The sequence below is a fragment of the Rousettus aegyptiacus genome, unplaced genomic scaffold (assembly GCF_014176215.1).
Source record: "Rousettus aegyptiacus isolate mRouAeg1 unplaced genomic scaffold, mRouAeg1.p scaffold_m13_p_5, whole genome shotgun sequence".
Lineage (NCBI taxonomy): Eukaryota > Metazoa > Chordata > Mammalia > Chiroptera > Pteropodidae > Rousettus > Rousettus aegyptiacus.
Window position 1 is genome coordinate 78,460,173 of NW_023416308.1, and position 14,529 is coordinate 78,474,701.

Genomic DNA, 14,529 nt, shown 5'->3' on the forward strand with positions numbered 1-14,529 from the left:
TCCTAACCTGCGCTCCTCCAATATTTGATTCCTGCAGAGAAAGAAACAAGGGACATTTTTAAATTACTGTATAGTTTGCATTAAAAATGGTAGGTATTTATTATAGTAGTTTATGGTGACAACTATATTGTCAACTAATGAACAAATGAATGCTTCAGCCACGTGGGGTGAGGAGGAACATAATCCTAGATTACTTCCTCTGAAAGAGAAAGAAGCAGTCTCAGGAATAACCCTCAATAAAAACATATCAATTCCATAGTTTAGATTCTCTTGTGGCTCTGATTCCATTTAATACTGGGATCAGTATTAAATGTGTGTGCAATCCTGTAGGATATTTTTCCCAGATAGCAGGATCTGGCAAGAGACCCAACATTTTCAACATTACAGGCAGGATGTAGGGGTGTGGACAAGCTAGAAAGGCATGGTTTTCATTCAAGTCGAGGAAGGTGGATTTCATCATTCCAAGGTTGGCCTTGGTGATTTGGGATTCTTTTCTGGACTGTTTGTTGAAATTGACAAAGAACCTAGGAAATCTACTGAGCTTATACCTGAGAAGCATGATTGTATTCTGCAGAAATAACAGATATTTTAGATGACAAAAGTAGAATAGAAAAATACTTCAATAGATAAAAATTTAATAGTAAATTTCCAGATTATTCAACAAAGTATGGATGGAGAGTAGGCCGAAGAAAGGTAAATTAATGGTCTTCTGTATATACATGTATTTATATGTTTTGTATGTGGAGCATATTTTAGAGGTTAATTGTAATACATGTTTCTATAGAAATAAGACTACTGTATTTGTCGAATAGTTTAAACTAAATAATTATTTTGAATAGAAACACACATTTACAAATTTATAAACTATTTGATGAAAGCTATAGATTATACTTAATCAATACATTGAAAGTAGAAACCAAACAAGTTTATAATAAATACAAAAATAAGTTATAAAATAAAACTTTGCTGTAATTAATGATTACAATTAAGTTTCATTATTAATATTTAGACTCCAGATTTTTAAAGAAACATTCCAAATATATAATATTTAAAAGATAATCACAGAAAAGGAAGTTTCAATTAAAGTTTAAAATAAAGAGATACAAAATGTAATGCAAAGTTGCTTTTAAAATAAAAGTCATTAATGAACTTGGATTTTTTGTCTTTTCTGTTAATTAATTTATTCTATTTAAGAGCCCAAAATAGAGTGGCATGTCCGTTAAAATGTTACTGTAGCATGAATATATCATAAAATTGAGTTATTAAGATCTATTTCATATGTAAACTTCATTTGGTAAAAGGTACAGCATAACTGAACGATAGGCAGATCTCTAAGAAGGTAACTTGGAATAGTGAAAATAGCAAGGTCCTTGAGATAACACATGTCTAAAATACAATCTCAGTGCTGTCACTTTTTTATGTGAACTGACCAAGTTGTTTAAGGATTTGAACTTCATTTCCTCATCTCCAAAGTGTGATGAGGCTTACCTTACAAAATTGCAAGGAAGGTTAAACTCATCATTAAATTCCAATATTGTTTAAAATGTGCAATATTCCTGGCACAATTTTTTGACATTTTTGGTGCTCTAAAAATGCAAACTTTTTTTTAATATGAAATACAAAATTGAAGTGATAGATGCAAAAAATAATATTCTTTTTGCTTTTTTGTTTGTTTATTTCTCAGAAATAATGACAATTAAGATAATTAATGGTCTTGAATTATCACCATAGAAGGAATATTTGATGACTGGTAATTTTGTCCTCAAATATTTTTAGATTCATTATGTACTGCAGTGAAAAAGATATGTAGGATCACAAGATATAGATACTTAGCCAAACAAAGGATGATCAAAAAAAAACTTTTAAAGGTATATTTTAGTTCAATAGGGGAAATAATTTCTTCACAAACTCAAACAGAAAAGATAACACTGTGAAACCAGAAGCTCGCTATCAAGTAAATATTGAATCTACCAGGAATACTGAGGATAAAAATTCTTCATATGGTGGTGACATTAGAATACTAAAGAAACATGGTAAAGTTTTGTCTGAACTATTAGGAACAATTGTCAGCAACAATTCTATCAATAGTAATTATAAGTATCAGGTTAGGTATAAAAATTAAAGAGACACCTATTTTCTAAAGAATGTCACTGGGTATTCTAAAAACAATAATTCCCATTCATGGACTTATAAGCGTAGGTGATTGGTATGTAGACAAAAGAGATCTGAGAATCTCTTTTTTCTACATGATTTTGCATACAAAGATTTTCTACTCTTTTCCCTCCCTCCTTTTCAGCCTTTTCCTAGAGTATGTAATACCTGTAGATGGTTATGAGTCTGGTCACAGTGGGGCCGAGCCAGCAAAGTGACTGTCCACTTGAAGTATAGGAAAGATCTGTTGACATCCAGAATAAGATGGAGTGTCAGCACTGGAGGCAGATTTATGCTGGTTTGTTTTGGCCCTCCCGGGTCCCTAGTGACCTCTCTGTTAGATACAATGCTTTGTTTAACTTGAACGTTCAGAGGTACAAACACTAGAGTCAGTCCTTGAGACTGGCATAAGTAGAGAAGAGCAGATGTTTAGGAGCTCTGTAAAATTAAAACTGCAGGTATGTTGAGGGAGGTGAAATGGTATGGTTTAGGAACCCTAAGAAGAGGAGTAAGGACTGGGGAGTCACTTAAGATGGAAATTTAAAACAGCACCGGGAATAACAGAAGGCAGAGCTATTTGCAGCTATGGTTATGCACAAATTGTAATAGGCTGCTTCAAAATCAGTAGCTTAAATCATTTTAACTTCTTGTGACCTTGGGATCTTCATAAACAGAACTTAAACTGAAATTATGTCTCAGTTTCTCAAATGAAATTAAGAATCATAAAACGCTGGGAAAAATATATGCACTAAATAAAATCTTAGCTAAATTAAGACCATTGTTTGGTAAATAAAATATATAAAAGAAACACAGATAAGATTAAGGTAAGAATAAGAGAGGCACTCTAGAAAAAACTATTGCACTATACTAGGTTTAAGAGAGACTTTCAGAAAGACTTTTGGCAAAAGTCAGAAGATTAGCTTAATAGTAAATGTGAAAGAAGGGGAGAAATCCTTAAGAAACCCTCAAGAACTTTATTGGAAAAAAATGGTAGAATATAAACATCTTGATAATAGGGACTGGAGCTCTGTTCACTATTATTTCTCCAGGGCCTGGCAAATTGTAAGTTTTTAAATATTGTTGTATGGATAAACGCACCCATCCCACACAGAAAATTCTTCATCAATCGTCCACTCTAGACTCTAGGCCTAGAAAAATATTGCAAGGGTATGCAGCAGTCACATACCTGTGAGCTTATCAAAGTCATCATTAAATTGTATCCTAAAGCCTAAAATTTTCAGGGTAATCAAATTGACTTAATTCTTTTCATTATTATTGCTGCAAACCTGGATCAAGTTATTATCCAGTTATTATTATCAAGAAAGCTTTTATAACCTCCTAAAAGGTCTTCTGCATTCATTTCTTCCGTATTTTGTCTTGATCTATTTTCCTCATTGCAGCCACAAGATCTTTTTAAAACACAAATCTGATCATGTCACTCCTATGCACAAATTTTACATTGTCTTTTTCATGTTTTTAGGGTACAACTGAGAATCCTTAGCATGCCCCACCCACTCCTGCATACCATTATTTCAGCCTTACTTATCCACTCTTCACTTTACTCTCTGTACACCAGCTCACGAAATGCGTTTCCTTCGGTTCTTGGAATATATGATAACCCTTTCTATCTTAAGGTTCATACAAGCTCGCACATTCTGTTATCTTCCCTTGTAACATCCCATTTCATAACCCTTATTTCTTTCTTTAGTTAGTTAACTCTCATTTGGCACTCAAATAAATGTCATTTTTAAGAAAACTTACCTTAATCACCCCTAGACCAGATCAAAATCTCATGTTATATGACCTTATGGAAATCTATATTTCTACTTGACAGCACTTAATATCCAGTGCAATTATGCATTTGAGCATAACTTGATTGCCACCTCCACCACAATATATAGTTTCTGCAACATGGACTTCTCTTTTGCTCACCTCTCCTCAGAATCCAGCATAATCTGGCACAGTTTAGCCATTCTATGAATAAATTTTCGTTGCATAAATATATAAATTAGTTGAAGATTTAGTTTTGTGGTTATTATTGTTGAAACTTTCCATTTTTAGATTCATTGGTAGATAGCCTATAAGTGCTAACTCCTTAGTTCATATTTCTAAACCTAACATATAAACAACCCTGATACCTGTCAGAGAAGTTATTATTAAGTTCCATAATTCATGGAACACCAAATAAAAAGAATATACAGAAAAAATATCCAGACATGGTAATTCATCTTCAGGCAAACTACAACATAATGGCAATATTCTCAAAGTTTAAAATTTTATAGAGATTCTCTTCTCTTAGACTGGAAGAAAATTGTCCCTACTCCTACAACAAGATCATTAAACCTACCCTTGTGGTTTTAATTTAGATAAGATGGCTAGAAAGTAGAACATGAGATCTCACAGTGTACAGTCAGGCCAGATGATCAGAAAAATTGTAGCATTGTGCCACAGAATCAATAAGTAAATGAAGCAATACGAGAGGGAGATCCAGTCATGGGAATCCTCAGGTCCTGGAATGCCTGTAAGAAAAAAGTTGTCTGGGTGGAAAGTGGTAGTGTTGGTGTAGAACATCTTGCCATTGACAAGAAGTGAAGTAGTCAAATGCACCTAGAGGAAAAAATAAGAGCTATAAATGCAGAGCTCAAAACTTCTCCAATAGGTTTGGTATAATGTTTATATGTTTTTCAAGTAGAAAAGCTCATTTTAAAACTTGAGTCCAAAGTCAGATGTAGACACAGATTGAGCACTCTTCAATATCACTGTTCTATTGCGCTCCATTAAATAAACAAAACAAATCCATTTGGTGACTTGGAACCCAGTATCGAGATATAACATCTGAAATTTCGTATTAGCAACAATGTTAAAATAGTTCATTGATTGTCCCAGAACCAATGACTTTCTTTCTTCTCTACTTTGTCATTAGTTTCCCATCTCAGTTATTTATTTCTGATTTTTTTTTTAAGATAACCTAAGATCTGTATATCTTTTAATCCTTGGATCTTTAAAAGTTATTTTTTGAAACTAATACTCTGAAACTTTTCATCTCCCCTTTGCAACTTTTCATCTCCTCTTTGCTTATTAACCTTAGAAGCTCACACCCATAGTTAAAAATCCAGATTAACTTCTCTGGATTCACCATTCTCAGTTCGTAATTGAAATATGGAGAGACTGTGAAGCTTTCTACTTTGAACTAGAAATATTTGGTCATGTTTTCTTTGACTTCTTAATAGATGGCAAAACTGAGCATGATATTTTTAATGTAGTATTTTGACTTCGTGACGTTTTTTACAGATAGTGTAATCATTTAATTGTTAAAGATCCAAGGTTTAGATTTAGACTGCCTGGATTCAAGTCCAGTATTCTTTACTTGGCTAGCTTTGCCATTATTTAATTCTTCTTCCCCTCAACTTCCTAATATTTAAAAATGAGTGATAAAGAACCTACCTCATATAGCTGTGTGACGATTAAATGAAACATGTGAAGGAGATCAATCAGTGCAGTGGCACAGAGGAAACACAATACTTTTTTTTTGTTGTTCTTCCCAATGATTATAGTGTTCTCTGTTCTCCATCCTTTGTTTAAAATACTTTAGGAAATACTCATTATATCTAATTTAATGTCTTTGGAAATGTGTGATATTTGTATATTTATGTAATGAATACATTTGCTTTTATTCCCTCTTAGTCACATATTTGCTAAATCTAACAACATCACAAGAAAAAAAAATATTTTTTTTATTATTTATTCTGTAGAGTATGTTGATGAATACCATGCCATACACTGATACTTTATTAAGCCCTTCCGGATAAGAATAAGATAATGTTAATGGAGTACAATAGAATAGTGATAAGAATATGTTGTCTATGGCCATACCACCCTGACCTCATGTGATCTCAGGAGCTAAGCAAGGTCAGGTCTGGTTAGTACTTGCATGGGAGAATATAGTAATCACCTTTAATATCTTTTTTGGAAAAATTATTTAATCATTTATTCTTTCATTTATAATATGTATTCAATAAATACCTTATACATTTAATTAGATTTATTTGGACTAATTTTTATAACTCCGAAATTCATCCTTTCATCACTATTAATTCTCTTTCTTCCCTCTCTTCCTTAGAAGAATGAAGAACCATGATTAAGTTATTTAGAATCCTTGATACCAGATGTATTTGACAAATGTAAATTAAGTCATTTATCTTCTGTGATGGTGAGTCTCCTGCAGCTTTCTCTGATTGTTCAGGGCCATCTTTCTATTGTTTTATCATATGAACTAAGGAAATCAGATCAAATTAGGATGCCACAGACTAAATTCAACTACAGTCTCTATAAGTTAGCTACTTTGGATACCTCATATAAGTGGAATCATTCAATATTTGTCCTTTTGTGACTATCTCACTTAGCATATCTTTAAGGTTCACATGTTGTAGTATGTGTTAGAAATTCTCTCCTTTTTAATATGATGTAAATTTTTTTTTATTCATCCATTCATCCATCTGTAGATAGGCACTGGGATGTTTCCACTTTTTGGCAATTATAAATAATGCTGCTGTAAATATTGGTTTACAAATAATCTGTTTGAGTCCTTGTTTTCACTTCTTTTGGATATATTCCCAGGAGTGGAATGAAGAATCTTATAGTAATTCTATGTTTAAATATTTGAGGAATGGCCATGCCTTTTTTTCTGCCACAGCTGTTTTACTTTACATTCCTACTAGCAATGCACAAAAGTTCCTTCTAATTTTTTTACATCCACGGCAACAGTTGTTCTTTCCTTTCTTTTTTTCTTTTTTTTTAAATTATAGCCAATCTTATGGGCGTGAAGTGGTATCTCATTGTGGTTTTGATTTTCATTTCCCTAATAAATAGTAATGTTGATATCTTTTCATGTTTTTATTGGCCATTGGAACATATTTCCCAAACAAATATCTATTCAAGTCTTTTTGGATTTCTAATCCAGTCATTTTTGTCGTTATTATTATTGTTGTTGTTGTCGACTACAAATAGTGAAAGTAGGCATTTTTGCTTTGTTCCTTACCAAAGAAAAAAGCCTTTAGTATTTCACCATTTAGTGTAAAGTAATTGCATTTTTTTCATATATGGCTTTTATTATGTTGAAGTTGGTGGTGTCTTTTGATTATTCTCTTTCTAATACTTTTAAGGATATAATACACTATAATTTCTCAACTCAATCAGTTACTGAAGTCATTAGCCCAATGTTATTATGAATGGCATCTGTACCAGTCAGAATCTAAGTGGGAAACAGAAAGCATTTGAGTATTTAGTCCAAAAACCTTTAATACAGGCAATTATTCACATAAATTATAAGATATCTGAGGAGCCAAACATTACAATGAGGACTCCTAAAAATTAGAAACTACATGAATCCACACAAACTCTAGCCAGCAAAACATAGTAGTACCAGTAATTTAATCATGTCTCACAAATATGAGTCTCCCACTGGAAACTAAAACCATAGAAGTCAACTCTGGCAAGATCTGGAGCCATGCACTTAAGACTGAGAAATAAAGAGAATTGTCCCAGTGTCCCCGGTGAACAAACCCAGAAAAAAATACAGATGATCTCAGACCCTGGGGAACAGTCTGTAATGTTTACTTTTCTTAAGACACAGAATGGAAGAAAAGGATAAGGACCATATTTGTAGCAAAACATATCTAATCTTTGCATAACATCTAACCAAGACAAAAAATAATGCTTCCCAAAATGGGCATAATGCATACCCTGTACATGATCAAATAAATAAAGTTTAGGGAAATACAGAGGTAGAAACATGGCTAGGAAATGTCCTGGATCTTTAATTGATAGTCAGAACTAAATCTGGTTTAGGTGAGTTACTTAAGAATACCTAGAGGCATGCGAAGACATTAATAAAATTACCCCAACTCTTCGTCAATGTATTGCTCCAAAACATCCTCTACTCTTCCTAGCTCTCATCACCTATCTCGTAAGAAAGCATTTAGCGTTTAAACTCAAAAGGTGCAATGAATCAAGTGTCTCACAAGATCTGGAATCCAGAGGCAATCTCCTATTGATTCCTAAGCTCAGAACTCAGGTGGCATGAGAAACATAAGACTGAGTACTTCTAAGAGAGCAAATTGTGCCTGGAGAGACTGGGAGAAATTAGTGCCTACAGCCAGACAGCATTCTCATGAGAGGCCATATATAGGATACTTCTTATAGGCCTCTGGTCTCCCAGGATAAGAAATTTAATGGTACCTGTTGTAGTTATAGTCAATATTATGCTGAGACTCTGGCTGAGCAGTGAAACCATTTCATCGTAAAGGTAACATAACCAGGTTGCAGGGAGGAGAGTTGTGCTTAAGGTGAGAAGCGAGAATTCAGACCTTCCATGAGAAGGAAATGGTAGAGCCTAGGTTGGAAGTCCTAGGTCTAGTCATGTCAGTGAAGACTTAGCCTTTGTCATTGTCTGAAAGATGGCTCAACTTCTTGACTTGAATGTAAATAAGGTAGAAGAAGTTTAACTTATATAGTTAAGATAAGAGGTGCATGTTCATAATTTTTGTTAACCTAGCCCTAGAATTTAACCCTGAACTACATTGGTCAAAACCTTATTTGTGTTTATTAAACTTTGTTTTATTCAGACTAAAGAGATGCCTCATATTATATAAGCTTTTCATATATTAATATGTGAACCTAATTAATGATATGTCAATTTAAAATTTAGGATTGTTAGAATATCTTTTAAAAATAATTTTCATACATTCCAAGACACATTTTCTGCTAACTGATGTCTTGAGCCAATAGTTGCATTTAAAAACTTACTTGAGAGGCAAACATCAGCATCAAGTATATTATATGACTCAGAAATATAGTATGCACCTTCTGGAAGAGTTTGACTTACCATTTAAACAGAAGCACAGATATCTAGTAACTTGAACACCCATGTTTTCCAAACTTAGTCATTTTTTCTATTGGACTGCCTCTCAAAATGATTACCGTTCAGTCTGGCTGATTTTATAAAGATAAGGGTTTTTCCTTTGTTAAAGTAATGTCTCATCTTCCAATATAAGACTAGTTTTGTCCACACTCTTTATTGACTCAATGATTCTTTAATATTTCCCAAATTTCCTATTTCTTATATCTATGAGTCCTATCATAGTGAGGGGGAAGGGTTAGGAGAGATTAAATATAAAAACGGCTGATCTCATTGATGATGGTTTGATTTGCACTTTTTAGTATTTCAGATGGTAGAAAAATATATTTCATATTAATCAATGTATCAACTACTAGCTCTCTAATACTATACAATATTGCTTGAATGTATTTAGCCAACTGGACAATACTTTCTGGAAAAAAAGCAAAGGAGTATTGGAGGCGGGGAGAGAGTTAGAAAGAGAGAGAATACTTTTTTACTGTTTCTCTTACTCAAAAAGTACAGTTCCATGAATGTGATGCATTGAGAGTGTATTACTGTATAATTCATTCAATAGTCATTTGCATATTATTCGATGTTAATATCTCTCCCAACACATAACAGTGAAAAAATTGGTCTTTATATATTTAAAATCATTTTTAAATATATTTTTAATTTGGACAGGGTCCTGGAATATCCATTGTTGGGATAATGTTTGGTTACAACAGGACCAGTCTTCAACCTACCACCTTCCTACTGCTTGGCATTCCAGGATTGGAAGCTGCCCACATATGGATTTCCATCCCTTTCTGCTTAGTCTACCTACTATCACTGATAGGAAATATTGCCCTTTTATTAATTGTCAAGACAGACAACAAACTGCATGAACCTATGTACTTCTTTCTATGCATGCTCTCAGTGGCTGATTTGATGCTTACTACTTCTACACTTCCCAAGATACTCAGTCTCTTCTGGTTCAGTGAGAGAGAGATCTACTTTGAAGCCTGCCTCACTCAAATGTATCTTATCCATTCTCTATCTACTATGGAATCCGGATTTATCTTGGCCATGGCTTTTGACCGTTATGTAGCCATTTGCCACCCACTAAGACATTCTACTATTTTAACACCTGTAATGATTGTAGGCTTGGGTTTGTTTGTTGTCTTCAGAGGAGTTGTACTCCTCATTCCACACCCCTTCCTACTTAGGTGGCTTTCCTACTGCAAAACTGTTATCTCCCATACTTACTGTGAGTTTATGGCCCTGATAAAGCTGGTTTGCACTGAGACCAAGATTCGCAGAGCCTATAGCTTAATTGTGGCATTCTTGACAGGGGGATTAGATTTCATATTGATCATCTGTTCCTATGTCCTTATTCTTTTCACTGTCTTCAATCTCCCATCCAAAGCTGCCCGCCTCAAGACCTTAAGTACATGTGTCTCCCATGTATGGGTCATCTTGGTGTTTTATACACCAGCCTTTTTCTCTTTTCTCACTCATAGGTTTGGTCATCACATTGCTTTACATATCCACATTTTTATAGCCAATATATACCTTCTTATTCCACCCATGATGAATCCTATTATATATGGTGTTAAAACCAAAAGAATTAGGGAGGGATTCTTTAAATTATTAACAGTCAAATGTGTTTGACTTTGCAAAGTTTGTGATTCCCCAGATCATCAACGAAGATAAGAGTTTTATTAAACAGAGGATAAAAAAATGAATCAACATTTGCTTGAAGTGGAAAACTTTTCAGCTAAATTTTGGATTTATATAAGATAGTGAAGCTTTGTAAGTATATTAACTTCAGTGAGTATTAGCAAGTATAGTAGATACAGAGGAAGTAAAAAAAATCAAGCAAAACTTTTAATTATTGTTATTTATCTTTTCAAACCTAGTATTTAGAAATCTTTGGACTTATTAAGCTGTAAGAAACTTTATATTGAAATAATTTTAATTTTAATGAAGTCTAATTTCTCTTATATTCTTATATGGATTATGGACAAAAATATGTCAGATCTAAGAGCCATATTGCCTAACTTTGGGTTATAAAGTTTTCTGGTATAAATTCTTTAAAAATTTTATGCTGTCTTAGCTGTGAAATTTTAGATTAAGGTTTATTTATGCTATCGGAGTAATAATCCATAAATCATGATTGTGAATTAGAATCTTAATAAGATAATATACATTAATTATTGGACTGTAATTCAATCTTGTTTCCCCTTTATGTAACAAAGTTTTTTAATGTCGATTTTACCTTCCTGAATCAAATACAGTAAAATTTTTTAAAAACAACATAATACTTTAGTAATATAAAAATAAAAATAGTAATTTATATACTTGTGCATAAAAACACTAGAAGACATTATACTCAGGTCCCTGTGACTATGCAAATAAATGTGAATGTGAAAGTTATAAGAGCCAGTTAATCTTGGTCTATTTTATTGATTACTCAAATGCCCTGAAAAATGTTACTGTTGCATTTCGTGATGTAGTTTTTAAAATTCTTGACTTTTAGTTAATAGTCTTAATACAACAATGTACAATATTCTCTTGACACACATGATAGTAACTCTTCTAGAATATCCAGTGAATGTTTACATGTTAAAACCATGCAAAGATAATTTATGATACAGGTAAATCAAAGTAAAAAATATCTAATCCAGTACAGTAAACTTTAAAGCAAGGTAAAATTATACATTCAGAACATTTTAACTACACAATATCTAATTATATATCTGAAATTCCTTTCAGACACAGAACATTTTTTGCAGAAGAATTCTCTCTGGTTTATATTTAATGAATCCTGTAGTGCCTCTCAAATATTGTGACAACAATATCAAAAACACACCAAGAAATTTCTAAAACACTCTTCAAAGATCAGTATCAACTCTGTTAGAAACCACTGACATAATTATATCCCTAATCATTGCATCTGACTCATGGTAAACACATCATAAATGTTGACTGCTCTTATAGTTTTTATTCATCATGAAATAAAGAAAGTAAAGCGTAATAAGAGAATGCTAAATAGTTACCGTTGGGGCCAATTGTAGTTCAATGTTGCCCCAACGGCAGCGGGAGGGAAAGGGATGACAGCAGTGCAGAAGTGTAGTTAGCATTTTTCCTTGGTTCTTCCTCATTGACACAGTGAAGAATCACAGTTCAGTGAGATTTAGAAAAGATTTATTAAAGGTATATTTCATAAAGGCAAAGCATGCCCCAAGGAGGCACATGGTTTCAGTGATGAGAAATGAAACAAAGCGCTGTAATAACAACTACAAGAGGACAAAAAAGGCCTAGAAGTGGAAATGTCTGCATTATATTTGAGCTGTGATGAGTAGTTCCAAAGACATTCTTAGATGATTGGCAAGTGAAGTCATTTTGGTTGATACTTGGATACTATATAACTCTTTGCCTAGTGGGAATGTGCTTACACAGAATTATACTTTTATTGGGGTATTCTTTGGGCAGTCTCTAGGCTGTGCCCTTATTCCTTTGTTCCTCTTGTCACTCATGTCTGACTAGCTACCTAACATCTTTGCTATATTCACATTAGATTTGGAAAAGAATGTACTTTCTTTTGGACTAATGGGAAAAAATCCACATCCTCTAATAAGTTGTGTTCATGTAGGGAGTTTATGACATGGTGGAAAACTCAGCCAATTAAATTCCAATTGTGAGTGTGAATAACTTAATACCAAACCAAAAAATAAACCCATGATATTAGCTGACATGGTTGAAATGCCATGACCCCTAGGCCCTAAACGTTTGACTTCTCTACGACTGTATATATTTGTTTTAAGACTACAGTGGATAACTTCTGGAATTGAGCAAAATGATTCTAGAAAGAGTTCTGACCCTTGTGCCAAGTCTCCATGGTTTCTGATTAGACTCAGAAATGATGCTGTTAGGAAATTTAACTCTCACCTGTGCAATTATGTCATGTGTATGTACACAATTATGTGTATGTATGATGTGTAAGATCCCTTTTAATCTAAGTCTGATATGCTTTACAAATTGTTACACCATGAACCATGTAGGCACAGGACAATACCTATTTCTAGCTGTAGTTTATTGACAAATACTTGTTCTGATTTTGTATTTTCCCATTGAGAGACACGAAATTCAAGATTTGAATAAAAATTAGCTCTCAGGTTAAGTGATCATGTTTTTCTCTATTATTATAAACTATTTTTCCAGTTGAAAGTACTGTGACATTATAGAATAGCCCTCATAAAATAGCTTAATAATTGCCAATTTTATACCTAACTCAAAATTAAGGGGACATCTCTCAGTGGCTATATTCTAGGATAAGAATAGTGGAAGTATTTCCCTATAGGTGTATCACAGGGAAGTAAGATATGATAATAAACTTGGGAGAAAGTCTCTAATATATTTGTAAAGCAACACATCTCAAGTCAAGTTCAGAGAAATGTAAAGCGGTTGCCTGTGTCTGTGAGCCAGTATGTTCCACTCCAAAACCCTTATTTTAAGAACATGAACAAAATATCCAGGAAAGTATTTGAGATGATTAGGGATATAGAAATTATCTCTTTTAAAAAAAAATAGCATATAAAAATTAGTAGTTGATGGTTGGGCACGGGGAGCATGGCAGAAGGAATGCAGTTAGCATTAATATGATGGCTAAGTGAAGGGCCAGGGGAGGAAGGGAGCAATTGGAGCGATTGTTTTAAGAACATTACAGATGTCTAACCAATGTACTGTATACTTGAAACTAATTTAAATAAATAAATTTATTAAAAGTAAAAACAGCATGATCTACAAACTTTTATAATTGTCTTCAAATATTTAAAGCACTGTGATAAGGAGAAATAACTTCTTTTCTTTCTGTACTGCTCCAAAAGGAAGCCAGTGTGTCTTTAAGCAGATGTTAAAAAGACAGGTTTCAATTTAAAAAAAGAAAAGAAAAGAAAAAGAGAAAAGACTCAAATAAAATTTCAAAATTTTCTATTATACACTTCGATGCATTAAATACAGATCTCTATATGAATTCACAGGGGGAGGAAGAGAAGTAGGTAGTAGGCCTAAATGGCAACTGCATTTGCTATGGTAATCTCCTTTTTTTGTGTGGTTGGATTAAGTGTCAAGACACTCTACACAGTAAATTCTATGTATGTGGATAATCTTCCATTTATTTTAAAATATGAACTGATGGAGAAGGACAAATTGACAGAAAAAAATCATGGAGATGTAAAACACAGCTTGGGGAATGTAGTCAATAATATAACTATGTATGATGTCAGGTAGGTGCTAGACTTACTGGGTGGATCACCTCATAAATTATACAAATAACTAAACACTGTGCTATACACATGAAACTAATATAATGTTGAATGTCAACTGAAAAATAATTGACATATGTATTTCTTAAAATTTTGAATGTCACTGGGAGGGTATTTGTGCCACATTATTTTATAAAGCTAATATAAGTGAAAAATGATCCTCGATTATTCCAT

General features: G+C 33.1%; 1 protein-coding gene across 1 annotated transcript; it reads left to right on the plus strand.

The window, feature by feature from the left end:
- The first annotated feature begins 9,757 nt into the window (after window positions 1-9,757).
- LOC107506725 (olfactory receptor 52D1-like) lies at window positions 9,758-10,699 on the plus strand. Its single transcript, XM_016137539.2, has one exon. The coding sequence runs from the start codon at window positions 9,758-9,760 to the stop codon at window positions 10,697-10,699; it is 942 nt and encodes a 313-aa protein (XP_015993025.1).
- The last annotated feature ends 3,830 nt before the right edge of the window (window positions 10,700-14,529 follow it).

Excerpts from the sequence above, each read along its gene's own strand:
- LOC107506725 (XM_016137539.2), top strand. The coding sequence starts at position 9,758 with ATGTTTGGTTACAACAGGACCAGTCTTCAACCTACCACCTTCCTACTG.